The sequence below is a fragment of the Amblyraja radiata genome, chromosome 12 (assembly GCF_010909765.2).
Source record: "Amblyraja radiata isolate CabotCenter1 chromosome 12, sAmbRad1.1.pri, whole genome shotgun sequence".
Taxonomy (NCBI): Eukaryota; Metazoa; Chordata; class Chondrichthyes; order Rajiformes; family Rajidae; genus Amblyraja; species Amblyraja radiata.
The window spans coordinates 19,235,532-19,260,601 of NC_045967.1; the positions used below are offsets into that span (position 1 = coordinate 19,235,532).

The 25,070-nt window shown below is 47.3% G+C and overlaps 1 protein-coding gene across 1 annotated transcript in view; it reads left to right on the forward strand.

The window, feature by feature from the left end:
• The first annotated feature begins 835 nt into the window (after window positions 1-835).
• Window positions 836-25,070, forward strand: part of LOC116979420 — a 115,850-nt gene continuing 91,615 nt past the window's right edge. Inside the window, exons 1-6 of the mRNA XM_033030984.1 lie at window positions 836-922; window positions 3,490-3,709; window positions 3,993-4,070; window positions 14,335-14,427; window positions 18,818-18,889; window positions 20,810-20,881. Coding sequence (XP_032886875.1) covers window positions 836-922; window positions 3,490-3,709; window positions 3,993-4,070; window positions 14,335-14,427; window positions 18,818-18,889; window positions 20,810-20,881 — 622 coding nt within the window. The remainder of the gene's footprint in view (window positions 923-3,489; window positions 3,710-3,992; window positions 4,071-14,334; window positions 14,428-18,817; window positions 18,890-20,809; window positions 20,882-25,070) is intronic.

The window sequence follows — 25,070 nt, forward strand, 5'->3', positions numbered from 1 at the left end:
CATGTGACCCCAGCTCTTCCCCACCCACACTACAGTCCTCATACCCCTCACCCCCCGACCTCCCACCACCCATCGCCTCGGCCTCAACCCACTCACCTGCATTCCTCTGGCCCCAACCACCATCCCTGCTGTGTGTTCACCATCCCCCCTGACCTCCCCCTCTCAGATACCGAACGGTCTGCCCGCAGCAGAGGCCTCACCTTTGTCCCCCTCCGTCCCCACCTCAATGAGTTCCGCGCCCACCGCGATTTGGAGCTCTTCTTCCGAGGGCAGACTTATGACAATGCTGCCAACATGACTGGTAGGTACAAGGGTATGCAGCAGAAAATCCTCGAAAAAAATCAAATTTGCAAGATTTATTCCATGCGCTGCTCACTCATTAAATTTGGTGGGCCGTTCGGCTGTTGATTGCTGCCTTGATGCAGTGAACTGTTTTGGAATTATCAATGACATTTATACCTTCTTTTCATCCTCCACAAAGAGATGGGCAGTTCTAAAATCATTTTTGCAACCTCAGTCAAAAGTGCCTAAATATTTGTCAGACACTAGGTGGGAGGCGCGTGCAAAAGCCACAGAAGCTATTTTGGAAAGTTACAGCACTATCACTGATGCCCTCAGTCATTTGTACTCTGATGTTAATGTGAAGGGTGATACCAGGCTTCAAGCTAACAATCTTTTGCAGAAAATGGAAGAACTGGAATTTGTGTTTATGCTGCATTTTTGGACCCGTCTGCTAGGTCATTTCCACAAGGTCAACAAAGTCATTCAGAAATCCAAACTGTTATTGAGTACTTGTGCAAGTTTGTACAGTTCACTTCAGGATTTTGTAAGCAAAATGAGAGAAGATTTTGATGTGCTTGAGCAACAAGCAAAGGCCACCTTGCCAGATGTTAACTACAGAACTGTCACAGGGAGACAAGGAGTAAGGAAATGATGGAAGTGCACCTGGTCCTGATGCTTTAGACAAACTCTCTTCAAGAGATAAGCTTAGGATAAAATCCTTTATTCCTATACTAGATGCACTTTAAACCAATTTAAAAAGAAGAGGTACTGTGTACAGTGAAGTTGCACAACAGTTCCCCTTTCTTGCTAATCTGACCGCATCTAAGCAAGAAATTCAGCAAGGTGTTGAACTGTTGATGGAAGCATACCCAGAAGATGTTGACCTGAAACTTACTGATGAATTTTTGCACTTTCACTCGTACGTGAGACAAAGCCATAAGCATACAGAAAAACACTCTCTGTCTCATACAGATCGTTATCAAATAATATACAAGGAAACAATTCAGATGGCCTTCCCTAATGTGGAAGCAATCTTGCGGCTGTTTCTTAGCTTAATGGTCACCAACTGCTCGGGAGAGAGGTCTTTTTCAAGACTCAAAATAATTTTAAATGAATTAAGGTCCACAATGTCTCAAGAGAGGTTGTCTGCACTGAGCATTCTGTGCATTGAGAGTGACAAACTTAGACAAACAGATCTTGGTGAACTTCTGGATGATTTTGCTATGAAGAAGGCGAGAAAAAAACATTTTTGCTCTTAGTGTATTTGTAGTTTCTTTATTTCTTAATATTCCACATTCAATTCAAGAGGCAATTATTGGCACATGCATCAATTGGTACAATGAAATTTGGGAGTCACCATCCGACGTCGGAACGGAAGAACATTCTCAGCGGCTTGGACTTCCGAATCGGCCACTTCCTACCGGAGACTGCGGCTCCCGAAGTCCACAGGCTGAGTTGGGCGGAGATTCACGCTGGCAGCCCTTGGCAAAGGGATCCCAGGGCTCCACAAAGTTGAAATCAGCGCGGCTCGAGGCTGGGAGCTCCACAAACCACAGCTCTGATGTTGAAGCAGCAGGCCCAACACTCCAAAGCTTCAAACGGTGATCCAGGTAAGGCATCGCCTGCTCCGCGGTGATTCCAATATGTATGTTCAAACCAACTGTTTAATGACAACATACAGTAGGATCTAAAAAGTGTCACACTGTCACTGTCGGGTAATCATGGTCCTCTAGTCGTGGGGGTGGGGGATTGGGAGGGGGGCTCACAAGTGAAATAGCTTAGGGCCTCTCTTCATCTAAATCCAGCCAGAACTGTACACCTCTACGACTCTATCCCCTCTCGCAACCTTCGGAAATGTTAGAGGTGAGTGGAAGACAGTGTGGCGTACCAGTAAGAAAACGGCTGTTGCAAGAAGTACAAGTGGGTTAAATTGACATTGTTAGCAATAAGAAATTTAAGTTACTTTCACCCCAATTGAAAATGTTTTCTGAAATGTTAGTCTGCCCACCAGATTAATAGGGGGCAAGACTTCAATCTACGTTTGTCCAATCTCCCTTTCTTGCAGACTAATCAAAGTTATGATAAGCTGCAGGGTGAATATTTTGTAGTGGAGGAACACGATTAACTTGCACAATTCCACCTGATAATGATAAGATATTCTGTGCGCAAAATACAACGTGCTGGAGTGACTCAGCAGGTCAGGCAGCATCCGTGGAGGGAATGGACAGGCAATATTTTGGGTTGAGACTCTTCAGACTAGAAAATCTGTGAAATGTAAGAAACAAAGAATTGCAGATGTTGACTTACAAGAGACGACACAACGTGCTGGAGTAACTCAGCAGGTAGGCAGAATTTCTGGAGAACGTGGATACACGATTGGCTGAAGCAGGGTCTAACCCAAAATGTCACCTATCCATGTTCTCCAGCGATGCTGCCTTAACCGATGAGTTCCTTCAGCACTCAGGGTATTCTTTTAGATAATCTGCGTGATGTTGACTGAGCGATTGATGTTTGGTCAGGTCACAGGCCAACACGCTGGCCTTCTGCTATACTGTGCCCTAGGAATTTCGATCTGCACTGAGAGAGCCCATTGCTTAATGGCCCATAGATTCAGGTTCAGATTCAGATTCAACTTTAATTGTCATTGTCCGTGTACAGTACAGAGACAACGAAATGCATAGGGAGATGATGGCCCTGACTCTCCCATTGACCATGAACCCACGGGGAGGTAATGCTCATGATCAAATGGAGAGATGATACCCAAGGTCCTTCCACTGACCCATACCACTGACCAACGGGGAGAGTCCTTGCCCATCCTGACCCTCCCATTGACCACTGACTATTGGGGAGATGATCCCATTGACCACTGGCCCACGGGGAGATGATACTACTGACCCTCCCATTGACCATAATGACCCGCGGGGGAGTCCTTGCCCTCCTGACCCACCCATTGACCCACGGGGAAATTATGCCATTGACCCACGGAGAGTCTTGCCGGACTGACCCTCCCATTGACCATTGACCCACGGGTAGAGAGTCTTGCCCCTGGCCCACTCATTGACCATTGACCCACGGGGAGAGTCTTGCCCCTGACCCACCTATTGACCATAATGACCCACGGGGAGAGTCTTGCCCCACTGACCCTCCCAGTGACCATTGACCCACGGGTAGAGAGAGTCTTGCCCCTGACCCTGCGGCCGAGCCCAGGGCGATTCCGGCCGTTCCGTCGGACCCCACGGTGCCGCGGCGTCACAAAGGGCGTTGCCGGGCGGCGGCGGCAGACGCTCGGGGGCCACATTGGGCGCGGCGGCGCCGGTGGCTGCCCCCATGCTTGTGTGGCCGCTCCTGCTCACCTCTCTCCTGCTCGGCACAGTGTCTACCCCGCGCTCCGCCAGCGCTCAAGCCCGCCATGGCACTGCACCAGCACGTAAGTCAGCGCATCCCCATCCCCACCCCAGCATTGCCTGGAGCAAAGACCCCCCCCACGCCACCCAACTCCTCCCCTCCATCGCCTGAGCAGAGACGCCCATCCCCACCTCTCCCCACTTCCACCCTTCCTCGCCCTAAGCAAATACCCTCACGGAGCAAAGAACCCCCGTCCCCACCCGCACTTACAGCAAAGACCCTCCATCTCACGCCAACCCATCCCACCCTCCCATCTCCATTGCCAATTTACCCTGAGTCCTGTTCCCCTCTCATTGTCCCTGCAGAGTTGGCCCGTACCTCGCCGATGTACCATGTGGAAGCAAAGCCCATCGTCCTCATTGAAAACTACACGTTATCTCCTGGTAAGGCATTGGGACAGGAATGTAGCTACTGGGGAGAATGGATAAGATGTCTTTTCCCCAGGGTAGGGGGAACTATAGGACAAACGTTTAATGTGAGAGGGAAAGATTTAATAAGAAGAGAAACCTTTTCCACTTTTCTGGGGGGAAGGATTTAATAGGAATATGATAGATTCTTATCTGGAAAGGTTAGGTAGGATTCTAAATTTTCAGATTTAATAGGAAAGGCCTGCGGGCACCTTCACCCAATGGTGGGTGGATATATAGAATGAATTGCCCGAGGAGGTAGTTGTGGCAGGTACATTTAGCATTTAAGAGACACTTGGACAGGTACATGAATAGGAATGGTTTGGAGGGATATGGACCAAACATGGGCAAGTGGGACTAGCTTAAGGATCTTGGTTGACGTGGATAAGTTGGGCTGGATCGCCTGCTTCCGTGTATGAGTCTATAACTCTAAATGGTCATGTAGTGTTCGCCTTGCCTCCTGTTGACTAAAGACTCAAGGGGAGATGGTGCTAGTTACACACACACACACACATATATATATAGTTATAAATTCCTATATAAATGTACACTGTTTTGTTTTCTCGTTTATAACATTGTTTACAGAGTACTATGTTTACATGGTACACAAAATTGCTGGAGAAACTCAGCGGGTGCAGCAGCATCTATGGAGCGAAGGAAATAGGCGACATTTCGGGCCGAAACCCTTCTTCAGACTGATGGGGGGTGGGGGGGAGAAGGAAGGAAAAGGGGAGGAGGAGGAGGAGCCCGAGGGTGGGCGGGTGGGAGGGTGGGAGGAGACAGCTAGAGGGTTAAGGAAGGGGAGGAGACAGCAAGGGCTAGCAAAATTGGGAGAATTCAATGTTAATGCCATCCGGACGCAAGGTCCCCAGACGGAATATGAGGTGCTGTTCCTCCAATTTCCGCTGTTGCTCACTCTGGCAATGGAGGAGACCCAGGACAGAGAGGTCGGATTGGGAATGGGAGGGGGAGTTGAAGTGCTGAGCCACCGGGAGTTCAGGTAGGTTATTGCGGACTGAGCGGAGGTGTTCGGCGAAACGATCGCCCAACCTCCGCTTAGTCTCCCCGATGTAAATCAGCTGACATCTAGAGCAGCGGATGCAGTAGATGAGGTTGGAGGAGATACAGGTGAACCTTTGTCGCACCTGGAATGACTGGTTGGGTCCTTGAATGGAGTCGAGGGGGGAGGTGAAGGGACAGGTGTTGCATTTCTTGCAGTTGCAACGGAAAGTGCCCGGGGAGGGGGTGGTGCGGGAGGGAAGGGAAGAATTGACGAGGGAGTTGCGGTGGGAGCGGTCTTTGCGGAAGGCAGACATGGGGGGAGATGGGAAGATGTGGCGAGTGGTGGGGTCACGTTGGAGGTGGCGGAAATGGCGGAGGATTATGTGTTGTATTTGCCGGCTGGTGGGGTGAAAGGTGAGGACCAGAGGGAGTCTGCCCTTGTTGCGAGTGCGGGGATGGGGAGAGAGAGCAGTGTTGCGGGGTATGGATGAGACCCTGGTGTGAGCTTCATCTATGGTGGCGGAGGGGAATCCCCGTTCCCTGAAGAACGAGGACATTTCCGATGCCCTGCTATGGAATGTCTCATCCTGGGAACAGATGCGGCGTAGGCGGAGGAATTGGGAGTAGGGGATGGAGTCTTTACAGGGGGCAGGGTGGGAATACCTGTAGTCCAGATAGCCATGTGAGTCAGTGGGTTTGTAATGTATGTCGGTCAGGAGTCTGTCCCCTGCGATGGAGATGGTGAGGTCAAGGAATGGTAGGGAAGTGTCGGAAATGGTCCAGGTGTATTGGAGTGCCGGATGGAAGTTGGTGGTGAAGTGGATGAAGTCAGTCAGTTGTGTGTAGGTGCAGGAGGTGGCCCCAAAGCAGTTGTCAATGTAACGGAGATAGAGGTCGGGGATGGGGCCCTGGTACGTATTGAACAAGGATTGTTCAACGTACCCGACAAAGAGGCAGGCGTAGCTGAGGCCCATGCGTGTGCCCATAGCTACGCCTTGTGTTTGGAGGAAATGGGAGGAGTCAAATGTAAAGTTGTTGAGGGTGAGGACCAACTCCGCTAAGCGGAGGAGAGTGTCAGTGGCTGGGTATAGGTTGCTCCTCTGGTCGAGGAAGAACCGGAGGGCTCCGAGGCCATCCTGGTGGGGGATGGAGGTGTAGAGTGACCGGACATCCATGGTGAAGATGAGGGGGTGAGGGCCCAGAGAGTGGAATGCGTGGAGGTGGCGGAGAGTGTCTGAGGTGTCTAAAACATAGGTGGGAAGGGATTTGACCAAGGGGGATAGTATGGAGTCAAGGTATGTGGAGATGAGTTCGGTGGGACACGAACACGCAGAGACAATGGGTCTGCCGGGAGAGCCGGGTTTGTGGATTTTGGGGAGAAGGTAAAAACGGGCCGTGCGGGGCTGGGGAACGATGAGGTTGGAAGCTTGGTCGGACAGGGCGTGGGAATTGATGAAGTCGGTGATGGTGCTAGAAATGGTGGCCTGGTGCTCGTCAGTGGGGTCATGGTCCAAGGGTAAGTAGGAGGAGATGTCCGAGAGTTGGCGCGTGGCCTCAGCTTTGTAGAGATCGACGCGCCAGACTACCACGGCACCTCCCTTGTCGGCTGGTTTGATGACCCAATCTGGGTTTTTGCGGAGTGATTCAATGGCAGTGCGTTCAGAGGGGGAAAGATTAGATTGAGACAGGGGAGTGGAGAAGTTGAGGCGGTTGACGTCGCGGCGGCAGTTCTGGATAAAGAGTTCCAGAGCCGGGACTTTACGAGAGGGGTTCCACGAGGAGGGGGTGCGTGGGTTGCTGGTGGGGGGTGGAGTGGCGCGGGTCACCGGACCCGATGGTCGGAGTCCAGTGGTGGTTGAGTCGGGGTCCGCGGGCGATGCGTGGGTGGTCCCGGTGGGCGGAAGGTCGGCGGGTCGGCGGCGAGATGAATCTGGTGCGTTGCGGCGGCCATGTTGGGGGAGGAATCGGCGAGGGGGAGAAAGTCCGAGTTACCGTAGAAGCTGCGAGGCTGAGCGTCATTGGTCGGCCAGATATGTTTACATATTCTGTTGTGCTGCTGCAAGTAAGGATTTCATTGTTCTAACTGGGACGTAAGAGAATAAATCACTCTTGACTCTTGGCTTACGTCGCTAATGTGTGGAATAGAACTAGTGTACGTGTGATCGGTGGTCGGTGTGGACTTGGTGGGCCAAAGGGCCTGTTTCCGCGCTGTATCTTTAAATTAAACTAAAAACACTAAACGAGAGGGAGTCTAAAGAAGGGTCTCCACTCAAAACGTCACCCAATTTCTTCTATCCAGAGTCGCTGGCTGCTCCATGGAGTTCCCCCGCACAATAAAAGCATGGAATAGTCTTCACCTTACCATAGTTACCCAACCAGACGCAAGTAAATTTAAGGTAGCTCTTTTTTCCCCAAGAACCCTTTTTTGCTTAAGCCCATCCTCCACCAACTCCAGTTTAATTTCCATTGGAATATTTTTGGAAGACCAGGAAACCAAGAAGCAAGAGTTACTCCAGGGAGTGATTCTACGTTGGGTTTCAGCGGTCGCGGTGACCGGATAGCAATGCGGCCAGATCTCCCACAATACAAAGGGAGGGAGAAAGTACCCGCGGCTGACCAGTTGCCGATGATGTGCTGAGTGGTTGTGCGCATGTGCAGGGGGAGGATGTGCTGGCCGCGGCAGTGCGCATGTGCAAGGCAGCCAAGTATGTGCTGGCCGTGGCAGTGTGCATGTGCAAGGCGACTGGCCTGCCGGTAGATGAGGAGCAGCCAGAGAGCGGAGACCCGGCGACCTGGAGATGGATGGTGGGCGGAGACGGAGAGTGATAGAGAGAGAGGGGAGAGATAGAGAGTTGAACGGTAGGTGTCCCGGGTGCTTGGAAAGCCGGGCAAAATGGCACGGCTTTTAGGTTGCCCGGCGGGACTTTAGGTGGCCATTGACAACCGGGCAACTGTTAATTTCAAGCCCTGCTATACATGAGTATAATCAAGCCATGCGTACTGTAAGTACAACATGTAGTGCAAAGATAAAATAACCAGAATGCAGAATATAGTGTTACAGCTACAAAGAAAGTGAAGAAATTAAAAAAGTGTAAAAGCCACTATGGGGTACATCGGGACTACATCCTTAGCTTACAGAAGGAACGTTCATTAGTCCGATAACAGCAGGGAAGAAGCTGTTTCTAAATCTGGCAGTGCGTGTTTTCAAGCTTTTGTATCTTCTGCCCGATGGGAAAGACAGCTATAACTAATTAAAAAAGTAAATTGGTTATTTCCTTGCTTGAAATGAGGGCTTGAGGTTATTGTTTGAATAACCAGAAGCGAACATCAACAAAGGAGCATCTATGGTTTAGTCAAAACACAGTGCTGGAGGAACACAGCAGGTCACGCAGCAGCTGTGGAGGGAATGGACAGACGATGATTTGCGTGGAGACTAACACTGATTGGAGTAGGGGGAAAACTGGAACTTAGACCATTTTTCCAGCTCTCTTTTCCAACTTTCTTTCTCCTACTCCAATCAGTCCCAACATATCTGCCTATTCCTTCCACAGATGCTGCCTGGTCAGCTGAGTTCCTCCAACACTTTGTATTTTGCTCAAGATTCAGGAATCTGCAGTTCCTTGTATTCCCAATTAGGATTTGGTTGTGCATTTGTTCTTAACAAACATTCAACTCGTGAACCACAAATAGCATTGGGAGCATTCACCTCTGTGAATGGTGCTGACATGTTGTCCTTCAGTTTTGTTTCAATTAGAGGTTCTCCAGACCTTAACCGGTGAAACTTCCAAATTATAATTTTCGCTCTTCAATGTTTCTAAAATCCACCTTTCTTCGTTCCTACCAGAACCTATGAACCACAGAAGCCATATTCTTGCCTTTCTTGTTCAAAAGGGAACTGCAGATGCTGGAATATCGAAGGTACACAAAATTACTGGGGAAACTCAGCGGGTGCAGCAGCATCTATAGAGCGAAGGAAATGGGCGACGTTTCGGGGCGAAACGTCGCCCATTTCCTTCGCTCCATAGATGCTGCTGCACCCGCTGAGTTTCCCCAGTAATTTTGTGTACCTTCTTGCCTTTCTTGCTTGCTTGACTAGCTAAGCGGGGACACATACAGACACTTCCTTAACCCTGAGCAGACTTTTCAATCATACAGTAAATGCTGATCTTGCCAGTGATACCCAGATCCTGAAGAGTTAAAAAAAAAACACTTCCAATACAATCACATACTTCTGTAAAGAGAGAAACCAAACAGTGCACAGTACTCCAGATGTGGTCTCACCAAAGTCCTGCCTAAAACCAGAGTCATACAGCCCAAAACAGGCCCATCGGCCTAACTTGTCCATGCCAACAAAGCTGCCCCATCAAAGCTAGTCCCATTTGACCATGTTTGGCCCACATCTTTCTAAACCATTCCTATCCATACCTTTTTTTAATGATGTTATCTCCCCAATACGTAGATCCATCTTCTTACATTTATACTCTCGGCACCACTTGCCCTACCAGTAATTCCTCTAGCACTCCTCAATTTCTCAAGCTCCTGCCCAAATCACATTCTCATTATTTACAGATTGTATTCTAAAATCTTGTTGAGACTTGTTGAAAGTGAATTGAGTGCATTGCCATGAAAAGATATGAGAACCTGTTATGCATGTGTCACCAAGATGATTATCAAAGTAACGTGGGAATAATTTGAAAATGAAACCATATAAAATGACAAAGTCATCTAGTCAAGGAGTCACAGTACATGGATGTAATGAGATTGAGTTCAGAGGCTGGTCTCATTTTGTACTGTCATGTATAAAAGTAAGTGTGATATCTGGACTATTTTACATTTGTGGTTGAATACTCCAAATATGTAACAGATTGGGGCCTCACAGTGGCGCAGTGATAGAGCTGCTGCCTTCCAGTGCCAGAGACTCAAGTACGATCCTGACTATGGGTAAGAAAGAACGGTAGATGCTGGTTTAAATCAAAGGTAGACACAAAATGCTGGAGTAACTCAACGGGACAGGCAGCATCTCTGGAGAGAAGGAATGGGTGATGTTTCACGTTGTGACCCTTCTTCACACTATGACTATGGGTGCTGTCTGCATGGAGTTTGCACAGTCTCCCTGTGTTTGGAGTTTGCACAGTCTCCCTGTGTTTGGAGTTTGCACAGTCTCCCTGTGACTGCCTGGGTTTCCTCCGGGTGCTCTGGTTTCCTCCTGCATTCCAAAAATTTGTGAATTGGCTTCAGTTAATTTCCCCTAGTGTGTAGAATAGTGCGAGTGAAACTGAAACTGAAGGTGGAAGAGAAGTGGGTGGGACAAAGCAGGGCAAGTGATAGGTGGATACAGGTGAGGGTGTTTAATTGGCAGATGGGTGGACAAAGGCTCAAGCTGAAAATAAAGTTAAGGGTTGTTAGATAAGGAGAGAAGTCAAATGTTAAGCCAGATGGAAGGATATAGATGGTGGGGGGGGGGGGGGGGTTTGGGGTGGGTGGAGGTGAGATGGGGTGGAGGACGGGCAAAATGGTGGGTCAGAGAGATGGGGAAGGAAGGGTATTGATTAAAATTGGGGTGTCCAGTGTTTTCACTGTTGGGTTGAAAGCTACCCAAGCCGATTTGAGGTGCTGTCCCTCATATTTAATACTAACAAAAGTGTAGGTTTTGAAAATTACATCTCTACGGAATGATGGGAATCTGCTTTGGAATGATGGGCATCCAAATTATCAAATTTATTTTACAACATAAAGTTTTCCTACATCAACAGTCAATAATGCTATGAATTTCAGAGAGAATTCTACATCTTTTAAACATCACAACCCATGAATTCTGAAAGCTCAGCTGTAGAATATATCAAAAGGTGTGGTGAATAGCTTCGAAGCTGTTGAGGAGATCAGGAGATTCGGGACTGAGGGATGATATTATACGAGGTGTATAAAATCATAAGGCGAATAAATAGGGCGAATGCACAGAGTCTTTTACCCAGAGGAGAGGAATCAAGAAACAGGAGAAAGGTTTAAGGTGAGAGGGGAAAGATTTAATTGGTACCCGAGGGCAACATTTTCACTCAGAAGGTGATGAGTATATAGCTGTGATGCCAGTAGAGGTGGGTACTATAACAACATTTAAGAGGCATTTAGATCTGTTGCAATGGCCCAAGATAATGATCATCTGTGCTTTCTTAATTGCCTGTGCATGCCAGATGTAGTTCAGTGATAGCAAGTCACGTCTCTGAGTCGGAGAGTTATGCCCGTCCCACTTAGGAAACCTGAACGAAAACCTCTGGAGACTTTGCGCCCCACCCAAGGTTTCCGTGCGGTTCCCGGAGGTTTTTGTCAGTCTTCCTACCTGCTTCCACTACCTGCAACCTCCGGCAACCACCTGCAACCCCCGGTGCAGAGTTAAGTAGGGTAACAGCCGCAGGGAAGAAACTGTTCCTGAACCTGCTAATGGAGACACAGGTAGGGCCTCCCAGATGGGAGGAGGGTAAGCAGTCTGTGGCTGGGGTGAGAGCAGTCCTTGACGATGCTGCGCGCCCTTCGCAGACATCGCTTGCTCTGGACAGACTCAATGGAGGGGAGTGAGGAACTGGTGATGCGTTGGGCAGTTTTCACCACCCTCTGCAGTGCTTTCCGGTCGGAAACAGAGCAGTTGCCATACCATACTGTGATACAGTTAGTAAGGATGCTCTCGATGGCGCAGCGTTAGAAGTTCACCAGAATCTGAGGAGACAGATGGACCTTCTTTTATCTCCTCAGGAAGAAGAGACGCTGGTGAGCCTTCTTGGTCAGCGTTGAGGTATTGTGGGTCCAAGAGAGGTCATCAGAGATGTTGACCCCCAGAAACCTGATGCTGGAAACACGTTCCACCTCCGTCCCATTCATATGGATGGGGGTGTGCGTGCAGCTCCTAGACCTTCTGTAGTCCACAAAGAGTCCACAATGTAATTTTGATGAAATATGGATGAAGTGCTGCAAATGATGATGTATTATTGTGGGAGTTGCTGATACAGTAATGCGTTCTGTAGATAATGCTGATGCATTCCTGTGGATTATATCGATGTCGTTTTATCAGTAATGCTGATATATTCCAATGGGAACTGCAAATAGTTTTTACGGATAACATTGACGTATATCACAGCACTGAGGCAATTTTTATTGATGGATCGTGCTGATTTTGACATTAACAAAGATACATTCGTAGGAATGAGGCTGATGAATTATTGGGATAGTACTGGTGCATCCTTGCAGACAATATTGATGAGTTGTTGAGCAAATCCATGGTATATTTTAGGAATTGACACTGAACATTCTTAAGATCACTGTTAATCTATTTCAAGAGAAATGCCTTATTTTATAAATGTATTCTGAATTTGGCATCGGTACATTATTGCCAAAACATTAATGTATTACTGGGATAAATGTTGGTGATACCTTGAGGATAACATTGACATAGACTTGAAGAACATTCTGGTGCATTCTTAACTTTAGGTGTCCGTCCCTGGTGACAATAACAGGGTTAGAGTAACTCACTCCCAAGATGGTCACTCTGACATCCACGACAATGACCAAGGGACAGGCACACCCAAAACTGTTGGGTCAGCTGACGTCATTCCACCGACTTATTCAAAGTGAGCATCAAATGCATTGAGTTTGTGAGAGACATACAGGTTACCAATGATACTACCCGACTTCACATTGTAGCCCAAGAGGTATGAAAGGTCCATTAATGTCTGAAAACTGCAAGGAAAAAGCTTTGCTTGAATCTCTTGGTACAGCACGGAAACAAGCCCTTTGGCCCATTGAGTCTGCACCGACAAATGATCACCACACACACCAGCATTGTCCTACACACTAAGGCCAATTTACAATTTTACCACAGCCAATTAACCTACAAACCTGTACACCTTTGAAGTGTGGGGGGAAAACGGAGCACCCGGAGAAAATCTATGCGGTCACAGGGAGAATGTACGAACTCCATACAGACAGCACCCGTAGTCAGGATCGAACCCAGGTCTCTGATGCTGTAAGGCAGCAACTCTACCACTGCGCCAATGTGCCATTAAGCTTTTGCTTATTGTACCTGATGGGAGAGCGGTGAGGAGGGAATTACCGAGGTGTGAATGGTCCTTAATTAGGTTAGCTGATTCCTGAGGCAGTGAGGTGTAGAGTCAGTGGGAAAAGCTGGTTTGTGTGATATCTCCACAACAAGTTGTGAACGCAGGAATAAAAAAAAAGAAATGTCCCATACATTTGTTTATGAAGATGAGGACAGGAAGTCCAATTTGAGAGTAAATGAATTTCTAGGTTAGTGACTGAAACATACAGAATTCTTGAATTGGAGTGTCTCAAATCAGAAAATGTTCTGTACCAATCTGTGTGGACCTCCAGCCTGGCTGTAGTCGGCAGATCCGTTCCCATGGTCAACTTCCGAGGCCAACTTTGCGGGCCGAGATAGGGCTAGGTGGACTGTTTTGGTACCCTTGGACTCCTCTGAGGCCGTGACCTCATGATCTGGCAAAACAGATAATCCAAAAAGGCTCTGTAACCAAAGGTGCTGGAAAATTGGTGGTGGATCTATACCTACATTCCTAGCATAAGACTGATGTAGGGTTTACGTTGGTATTTTCTAGTGGAGATGGAAGGAGTGTTTGCCTTCCACATAACCATATAGTTTGCAGACACCTCCATTCATATCTCTGTTTAAGAACGAACTGCAGATGCTGGAAAAATCAAAGGTAGACAAAAATGCTGGAGCAACTCAGCGGGTGAGGCAGCATCTATGGATCTCCCGGTGGCTCAGTACTTCAACTCACCCTCCCATTCCTAATCTGACCTTTCTGTTCTGGGCCTCCTCCATTGCCAGAGTGAGGCCCAGCGCAAATTGGAGGAACAGCACCTCATATTTTGCTTGGGTAGTTTACACCCCAGCGGTATGAACATTGACTTCTCTAATTTCAGATAGTCCTTGCTTTCTCTCTCCTTCCCCTCCCCCTTCCCAGCTCTCCCACAAGCCTACTGTCTCCGCCTCTTCCTTTCTTTTTCCCGCCCCCGCCCCCCCCCCCCCCCCCCGACATCAGTCTGAAGTAGGGTCTCGACCCGAAACGTCGCCTATTCCTTCTCTCCATACATGCTGCCTCACCCACTGAGTTTCTCCAGCATTTTTGTCTCCCTTCCATTCATATCTCTATGTCAGCATCAGCCAGCTGGAAAATTCCAGAACAATATTTAATGATTTATGTTTTGTGTGCAGATATAGATGAAGAAAATAACTTGGGCACTGCAAATAAGAACAATTCAAAAAAGGAGCTACAAGATATCATCAACAATTTAAATGAAAAATGCAGTAAGTTCAATTTTAGGAGAAACTTGATTTGAAACTTGATAAAATTACATTTCCGCAATGATTAAATGAGTTTGTTTCTCCCACGAGGAAACACTTGTGGTTAATGATGATGCTTTCTTATGGATTAGACTGATGTAATGCTGTTAAATTCCAGTTTGAAGCACAGATGCTTTCTCAGGATAAAATGGACATAACACAAGACTGAAGCATTTTTATTAATGGCTCATACTGATTATGACATTAACATAGATCCATCCTCAGGTATTCCGATGAACTATTAGGATAGTACTGATGCATCCTTGCATGCAATGTTAGTAGGTTGTTGAGCAAATCAGTGGTGCATTTTGAGAATTAAGACTGACATTTTTAATGTCATTGCTAATTTATTTCACACCACCTTTTAGAAATGTCTGTTGTTTGTCGAATTTGACATTGGTACGTTATTGGGAAAATGCTGCTGTTACCTTGGAGATAACATTGACCTAGACTTGAAGAATGCTCTAATGCATCTTAAGTTCAGGTTACATTTCTCAATGATAAAGGCAGGGTTAGACTTAATAGGTCAATACTTTCCTCTAAATTTGATCAGTCATTAACAATTTAAAGAAAAAATGCAGCAAGTACAATTTTAGAGAAACTGCAATTCCCTATAAAAATACGTTTCCACTATAATTAAATGAGTTGTGTCCCTCACAAGAGGAAATACTTTCACCTAACCTTCCAATTAAAAGCAAGTCAGATTTGGCCCTTTCTAGAAGGCGGCACAGTGGTGCAGCGGGTAGAGCTGCTACCTCACAGCGCCAGAGATCTGGGTTCGATCCTGACCTCCAGTGCCATCTGTGTGGAGTTTGCACGTTCTCCCTGTACCGCGTGGATTTCCTCTGGGGGTACTAGCTTCCTCCCATATCCTTATGAAACCCAGGTTAAGAGGTTAGGCGCACTGCAAATTGTCTCCAGTGTGTCGTTGAATCTGTGATGGGGGGGGTAGATAGAATAGAGGGAGATGGGACCAATGTGGGAATTCTGTAAATGGGTGGTTGATGGTCAGTGCAGAATGAAGGGACTTCACGTAGAAAATCAATGTACTCTCAGATACATAAATGTTTAGTTTAGAAATACAGCATGGGAACGGGCCCTACGGCCCACTGAGTTCACGCTGACCATCGATCATTTGTTCACACTACTACCAAGTTATCCCACTTTCTCACCCACTCCCTGCAAATGAGGGGCAATTGACAGAGGGCCAATTAACCTACAAACCCAAACGTCTTTGGGATGCGGGAAGAAATCGGAACACCTGGAGGAAACTCAAGTGGTCACAGGGAGAATGTACAAACCACACAGGCAACAGCCATGATTAGTATGGGTGTCAGGAGTCATGGGGAGAAGGCAGGAGAATGGGGGCGAGGGGGAGTGATAGAACAGCCATGATTGCATGGTGTAGATTTGATGGGCAGAATGGGCAATTTCTTCTCCTATCACTTATGAACTGAGGTCACCCCTCAGTCTCCTTGGGGAAAAAAACCAGCCTATCCAATCTACTGCTATGGCCCAAGCCCAGGTAACATCCTGGTGAATCTCTTCTGAACCCTTTCCAACTTGATGACCTCCTTCTTAAAGCTGGTGACCAGTTCTCCAAGTGTGGCCTCACCATCGATTTGTACAGCTGCATCATGATGTTCTAACCTTTGCATTCAATACACTTCCCAATGAAGGCAAGCGTGCCAAACACCTTCTTCACCACGCTGTCCTCCAAGCTCATCACTTTTAGGAAACTGTGCTCCTGTACTCCCAGTTCCCGCCTAGTGGCTTGCCAGTGGCAGCAAAAACTGGCGACTCTGTATACTGCCTCTGTGTACTACTGCTATACACTTGTACTGTATCTGAGATGCTTATCTAAGATGTATCCAAGTGCTTATGCATAGTGATACTTGTACTGAACTGTATTAAAAAAATGTATTTCACTGTACCTATGTGACAAATAGTCACATATCTGTCCATACCATACCCTCTGTTCTGCAACACAGAGCTCCTAGTTCTCTCTGGTCTGCAACACTCTCCAGGGCAACCATTTACTGTTATCCCAGCCCTGAGTTGGCAATCCAAAGTGCAACACATCACACTTGACGAGATAGCCACCCTCTTGGGAAAAAAAATCACTTTGCTTAGCAAAAAGCCGTCAATCGCTGATTTCAAGTTAACAACAGCAAAATACAATGGATGCTGGAAAACTGGAAAAAAAAACTGGAAAATGCTGGAAATACTCAGCTGGTCAGGCAACAACTGCAGAGAGGCAAACAGTGTTCACATTTTGGGCCGACGACCTTTGATAAGAACAATAAAGCATTTGGAAGACAAACAAGATTCAAGGTGGAGGCAGGGAGGGGAATGGAAGGATAGAAGTTGGGGGGCAGGCGAGATTAAGTGACCCAAAGAACCGGTGGAACTGGATGAAAATATTTCAGATTTCCACATCTGTGGTATTTTGCTTTGGTGCACTGTTATTTTTTGACTTGCAATTTAGATCTTGATGGTTAAGAATGATTGCACTTGTATGCCTACATACAGTTGGTTTTTCCCAACTTCTGATTGCTCTATTCCTGCGATTTCAGACGTCCCGGATACCCCAGACTCCAGTACTCCCTCCCAGCCATTTACACATACTACTGACACCAAACCCGGGGCTGACCCCACAGTGCCAGGGATGGTCAGTGACCCCTTGCAGGGACATTAATCTCTGTACTTGGATGCACTCATTTTTCCTGGCCAATAAGTAATAAGCAGTGATACTAATTTTACAAAGATCACAGAACAGTATAGTACAGCACAGAACAGGCCCTTCAGCCCACAATGCCTGTGCTGAACATTATGCCATGACCAACTCTTATCTGCCTACATGTGATCCATATCTCTCCATTCCCTGCATATCCTGTAGTTCCATAAACACCATTATTGGTGATCATTTTCCAATGTTCTGTCGATTTTGGATCAGTTCCTGTGGATTGGAGGGTAGCTAATGTTATCCCACTTTTCAAGAAAGGAGGGAGAGAGAAAACAGGGAATTATAGACCAGTTAGCCTGACATCGGTGGTGGGGAAGATGCTGGAGTCGATTATCAAAGATGTAATAGCGGTAACAGGATCGGTCCAAGTCAGCATGGATTTATGAAGGGGAAATTATGATTGATTAATCTTCTGGAATTTTTTTGAGGATGTAACAAGTAAAATGAACAAGGGAGAGCCAGTGGATGTAGTGTATCTGGACTTTCAGAAAGTCTTTGATAATGTTCCACACGAGATTAGTGGGCAAAATTAGAGCACATGGTATTGGGGTTAGGGTATTGACACGGATAGAAAATTTGTTTGGCAGACGGGAAACAGAGTGGGGATTAACGGGTCCCTTTCAGAATGGCAGGCAGTGAGTGACTAGTGGGTGCTTGGTGCTGGGACCGCAGCTATTTACAATACACATTCATGATTTAGATGAAGGAATTAAAAGTAACATTAGCAAATATGCAGATGACACAAAGCTGGGTGGCAGTATGATCTGTGATCATACAAGTATGCAGAATGACTTGGACAGGTTGGGTGAGTGGGCAGATGCATGGCAGATGCAGTATAATGTGGATAAATGTGAGGTTATCCACTTTGGTGGCAAGAACGGGAAGGCAGATTATTATCTGAATGGTGTCGGGTTAGGAAAAGGGGAAGTACAACGAGACCTGGGTGTCCTTGTCCATCAGTAACTTAAAGTAAGCATGCAGGTACAACAGGCAGTGAAGAAGGTTAATGGCATGTTGGCCTTTACAATGAGAGGAGTTGAGAAGAGGAACAAAGAGGTCTTTCTGCAGTTGTACAGGGCCCTGGTGAGACCACACCTGGAGTATTGTGTGCAGTTTTGGTCTCCTAATTTGAGGAAGGACATTTTTACTATTGAGGGAGTGCAGCATAGGTTCACCAGGTTAATTCCCGGGATGGCGGGACTGTCATATGATGAAAGAATGGAGCGACTGGGCTTGTATTCACTGGAATTTAGAAGGATGAGAGGAGATCTTATAGAAACATATAAGATTTTTAAGGGATTGGACACGCTAAATGCAGGAAACATGTTCTCGATGTTGGTGGAGTCCAGAACCAGGGGCCACAGTTTAAGAATAACGGGTAGGCCACGGATAGGTGACGTTTTAAGTCGAGACACTGAAGACTCTGAAGTGGTCTGAAGATTGACCCAGACTCGAAACATCACTTATCCATGTTCTCCAGGGAGCCTGTCTGACTCGCCGAGTTACTCCAGCAGTATGCAACGTATTTTTGTAAACTAGCATCTGCAGTTCCTGGTTTCTACAAGCACTCACACAGTTTCATGTTTATGCAATTCACTTTTTTTGTAGAAATAAACCTATCCGGCACTTTCGACAGTATTGGAAAGCTGATAAAAGCATTGAAGAAATTGGAAGCAGAAGGTAGGGCACATACCTTTCTTCACAAGAAGCCAAGTTAAGGTGACATTGTGTTTTCTGTCTTCAGCAATGAATGGGTGGGTAACTGCTCCACTGTTACCATACCATAGCTCTTGGTTCTCCCCTGTCCTTATCATACTTTGGAAGATACAGTTATATTTTTCAAGGTGTTGTGGGGAACGAGACACGAAAGTTAGCAGAGCTGATTCTTTGTGTCATTAAAATCAACCCTGTTGCATATCTTCGGGCCACAATTGATTCTATTGACCATTGATCCAAACAAAAAGAGTTGTTATGGCCCTGTTTTACCCACCAACCCAGTTAAGCACCACGATAATATATTTGTGCATTAACCAGGATAAATCAGAAGAAAAAAGGACACAAAATGCTGGAGTAACTCAGCAGGTCAGGCAGCAACATGGAGTGATGACGTTTCTGGTCAGGACCCATCTTCAGACTGATTGTGATGGGGGATGGGAAGGGGCGAAAGCTAATCTGTCTGAAGAAGGGTCGTGACCTGAAACATCACCTAGCCTTCTCCAGAGATCCTGCCTGACCCGCTAAATTACTCCAGCACTTTGTGCCTATTTTTGTAAACCAGTGACTATAGTTCCTCGTGTCTCTAAATTAGAAGAATTCACTCGACTCATGAGGTCCTGCAGAATAATTTTGTTGATGTCGGGGGATATTATTGATGGGAACAAACAATGACTACTGGGCAGTGCTTTTTTTTAATAGAATATAAGTTGCTGGTATGCACGATTAATAAACAGGCGTTTCATGTGGCCAGAGAATAAAATAATAGTCAAGCTTTTTAGACGTGCCGGTATGCTGCAACAATGCGTACTGTCACAAAAAAAAACCCTGGCAATGCGTGAAAAAAGCTAAAGGAGTGGAAGGAAAATAGAGAGTTCAACGTGGTTCTGGTAGTTCATGCAGGTTGGGAGGGTGAGTACATGACAACGGATGTGAAGAAAACTACTTGGGTAATTACGCAGTGTGAAGAAGCATCCAAACCCAAGACGTTGTATAAGAAGGAACTGCAGATGCTGGAAAATCGAAGGTACACAAAAATGCTGGAGAAACTCAGCGGGTGCAGCAGCATCTATGGAGCGAAGGAAATAGGCAACGTTTCGGGCCGAAACCCAAGGCGTTGCCCATGCATTCCCTCCACAGATGCTACCACAGACCCTGAGTCAGTCTAGCACTTGTGTTTTTTTTGGTAAGTATCTGTTAACTCTGTCACATGCTGAGGTCACACCTTGCACAAGATCTGTTGCTGTTAGTTGTTCGAATCCAATGGGGTAGTTAATCTGTAGCCCAGATGTGAATAAAGTTGTGTACAGTATTTCCACTGGGATGCGGACAATGCAGGTTGTAGGCCTTCACGTGTACATCACCAGGACTATAGGTGTGATATCTGCCCGGGCTGTGTGAAAGAAACCACCAGCGTCCGTGGGAGAAGAACCTTGTGTAGGGAGCAATCATGTGGTCAACAACAGGGGAACAACAGGAGGCAAGAACTAAGGAACCATTGGGCCACTGTGTTGCCCTTTTCAATTGCACAGAAACAGCAGAGACTGCAGAGAGTAGTGTACTCAGCCCGGTCCATCATGGGCACAGCCCTCCCCACCATCGAAAGCATCCACATGAAGCGTTGCCTCAAGAGGACGGCTTCTATCATCAAGGATCCCCATCATCTGGGCTGTGCCCTCTTCTCACTGCTACCGTCAGGCAGGAGATACAGATGTGCCTGAAGTCCCACACCACCAGGTTCAGGAACAGCTACTTTTTTACACCCATTTGGTTCTTGAACCGACGGCCCCATCCCTAATCTTACCTCGGCAACGGAACACCACAGCCTATCGAAGTTGTATCTATTTATGTTTTTACATAGCATAAAACTGTGCCTTCTATTTTTAGAGTTAGCGGCCTGTAATATTTCAAAAGAAGCTGCCAACTTTGGAGGAAATTATTTTCTAATATCTGAAGAAGGTAAGACATTTTACAGGGATTATTGTAGTTTTAATGTCTTTGGAACATGATTTCTGTCATTATTAGTAAAATAAATCTTTGTAGAGTCAAGTCAACACAATCTTGCAGGAGAAATGTGTAGGAAGGAACTGCAGATGCTGCTTTATGCCGAAGATGTGCAAAAATGCTGAAGTAACTCAGCAGGTCAGGCAGCATCTCTTCTCCAGAGATGCTGCATGATCCGTCGAGGTAGCATCTTGTGTCTTCCACACTCTTTCAGCGAATCTGTAAAATTACCTTTAAATCACAAGATTTGTGAAGATGCTGCCAGCACTTGAGGGGTTGAGCTCTTGGGAGAGGTTGGGCAGGGTAGGACTTCATTCCCTGGAGTGCAGGAGGCTGAGGGTAATCTTATTGAAGAATATAAAATCGTGAGGGGAATAGACAGGATGAATGCAGGGTGGATTTTACCCAGGGCAGGGGAATCTAGAACCAGAGGACATACGTTAAAGTGAAAGGGGAAAGATTTAATAGAAAACCTGAGGGACAACTTTTTTACACAGAGAGTATTGGGTATATGGAACGAGCTGCTAGAGGAGGTAGCTGAGGCAAGTGCTGTAGCAGGATTAAAAGACATTTGGACAGGTACATCAAATGAAAAGATTCAGAGGGAAATGGGCCAAACACAGACAAATGGGACAAGCTTAGATGGGGTATTTTGGTCGGTATGGATGAGTTGGGCAGAAGGATCTGTTTCTATGCTGTATGACTCTATGACCTGCATTAAAACACAACCCGCACGATTGCTGTCATTATAGTTATTCCAGAGACAGAGTTTACTGCATGAGGAAGTGTGTCTGAGCCTTGAAGTTCAGTATCCAAGGCAGTTACAGCAACTGTAGGGTTATATGTTTACACCCTGGTGGGGAGAAAGGTCGTGTTTGATATTTGGAGTGGATATGGTGAATTATAGGACCTATTTCAGTGCTGCATTATTCCTCCTACACTCCTAGCACTAAGCCTTTACCTTAATTTCCTAGATTCCTTTTGTTAAATATCAATCAACATGGCCGTCCGAAGGGGCGACCGCACCCCCCTTTCCCCCCCCCTGAGAAAAAATCACCAAAAAAACCCAAATCGGTATAAAAAATCAACGTTTCCACTTTGGATACGACCAGTTCTGTGTTCTCCCGTCGCCGGGCAAGAGTGGCTGAATCTGAACCCAACGGCTGTAACCCCAACACCAGACGCCACTGCGGCGGAGCCCAATCCCCTCGCCTCCCCCCCGCCGCCGGTGCCCAAGCCATCTTCCCTCCACACCACCACCGCTGACCCCCGCTGGGCCCACGCCACCCCAGCTGGGCTCACGCCACCCCCGCTGGGCTCATACCACCCCCGCTGGGCCCACGCCACCCCCGCTGGGCCCACGCCACCCCCGCTGGGCCCACGCCACCCCCGCTGGGCCCACGCCACCCCGGCTGGGCTCATACCACCCCCGCTGGGCCCATGCCACCCCCGCTGGGTCCACGCCACCCCGGCTGGGTCCACGCCATCCTCGCTGGGCCACGCCACCCCCGCTGGGTCCACGCCACCCTCGCTGACCCCCGCTGGGCCCACGCCACCCCCGCTGGGTTCGCGCCACCCTCGCTGATCCCCGCAGGACCTATGCCACCCCCGCTGGGTCCACGCCACCCTCGCTGACCCCCACCTGGCCCATGCCACCCCCGCTGGGTCCACGCCACCTCGCTGGGCCCACGCCACCTTCATCCCACCCGCCGGCTGGGCCCGCGCCACCTTCATCTTCGTGCCCCCCCCCCCCGCAAGAAAGAGGGGGGGATGTGAGAGGGGGAGGGGGAGAGAGAGAGGAGAAGGGAGGGGAGAGAGAGATGGGGGAGGGGAGAGGGAAAGGGGGATTATCTTTAGTGAGATTGCAAAATTAAGGTAGGTTTTAGAGCTATTATATTTTCTCCTCCATATGAATAATATTAAACAATATCAAATAATATCAAACAATTGGAACTACTTTCTTTTCCTTGATAATACATTTAAATGGGATCATTATATACAGATGTAACAATTCAATTTTGAGATCAGGGGGAGGGGGGGGGGGGGGGGTTGGGGGAAAATATGCGTCAAGCCGGTAGCCTAATCGTTAAAGAGTTAAAAGATAGCCTAATCGAAAAAGAGCTGAGAAGAGGAATCAGAGCTGCCAAGGAAAGATACTCTGAGAAGTTGAGGAGCAAGTTCTCAGCTAATGACTCTTCTTCAGTTTGGAAGGGCATGCAAGAAATCACCAGCTATAAGTGGAAAGCCCCCCGCTCTTTGAACGACCTGAAAGAGTTTTACTGCAGGTTTGAAAATCAGAAACGTAACCCTGCTACCCCTTCCCCAACAAACACAGCCAGACCCCAGTCTGCAAAGAATGGACCCTGCACCCTCTCCTTCCAATTCACCACTTCACACCTACTTAAGGCAAGACTCCAGTATGAAAAGAGTGGACCCTTTCTCACTCCAACCAACACTTCACACCCACTCACAGCCTGACCTCAGTCTGCAAAGACTGGGCCCTTCTACACCCACTCCACTCCAATCACGACTTCACACCCAATTACTCATTTTTAACCAGTCCCTGCCTGCTTCAAAGTCTCCACTATTGTCCCTGTATCCAAAAAGGTAAGGATTACTGGTTTTAAGACTACAGGCTTGTCGCACTGACCTCTGTAGTCATGAAGACCGTTGAAAGGCTTGTGCTTGCCAAGCTGAAAAATATCACAATCCCTCTGCTGGACCATCTGCAGTTTGCATATTGGGCCAATAGATCTGTGGATGACGCAGTCAATCTGGGCCTGTACTTCATCCTCCAGCACCTAGACCGCCAAGGAACCTATGCGAGGATTTTGTTTTATTGATTTTAGCTCTGCATTCAACACTATTGTGCCAGAGCTACTACACTCCAAACTTTCTGAGTTGACTGTGCCTGAACCCCTCTGTCGATGGATCGCCAGCTTTCTGACAGACAGGAAGCAGCATGTGAGGCGGGAAAGCATATCTCGGACCCGCAAACGCTCAGCATAGGAGCACCGCAAGATGCGTACTCTCCCCTCTCCTCTACTCTCGCCACACCAATGACTGCACCTCCACAGACACCTCTGTCAAGCTTCTCAAGTTTGCGGATGACACAACCCTGATTGGACTGATCCAGGATGGGTATCTCTGTACTCTTTCAGTTTGACATCTTTCCTATAACATGGTGCCCAGAACTGAACACAACATTCTAAATGCTCTCACCAAAGTCTTATACAACTGCAACATGACCTCACAACTTCTATACTCAATACTCAGACTGATGAAGGCCAAAGTGCCAAAATACTTTTTGACCACCTGATATACCTGGGACACGACCTTCAAGGAACCATGCAACCATCAACCATTCCTCTGCCCACCTGGCTAATTGATCCAGCTCCTGCTGCAATCTTTCACAACTATCTTCACTATCTGCAAAACCACTCACTTCTGTATCATCAGCAAACTTGCTAATCTTGCCCTGTTCTGTGACGTTTCACAGAGTGCTGGAGTAACTCAGCGGGCCAGGCTGAGTATTGAAGTTGGGAGGTCATGTTGCAGTTGCATAAGAAGTTGATGAGGCCGCATTCAGAGTATTGTGTTCAGTTCTGGGCACCATGTTATCGGAAATATGTCATCAAACTGGAAAGGGTACAGTGAAGATTTATGAGGATGTTGCCAGAACTGGAGAGCCAGAGCTATAGGGAGAGGTTGAGTGGGCTGGGACTCTATTTCATGGAGCACAGGAGGATGAGGGATGATCTAATAGAGGTGTATAAAATCATGATTTGAATAGATATGGTTGAGTCTTTTGCCCAGAGTAAGCGAATCGAGGAGCAGAGGACATAAGTTTAAGGTGAAGGGCAAAAGATTTAATAGGAATCTGTGGGGTATGTTTTTCACACAAAGGGTGGTGTCGTGGTTTACAAGACTCAAATGAAAGATAAGATGACACAGACGGAGAATTCTTCAAGAAGATGAGAAGCCTTTAATTTGCACAAATCTGGGCCTGGAACATTCAGAGATAGTACAGCTTGGCCACTCTCCAAATGTTCTCTGATCCATAATTTCAAGCAGCGTTTTATTACAATTGCAGATTTATCTTTGGCTGCTTAGCATGCATGTGTTTACTAACTTTAACCTCTCA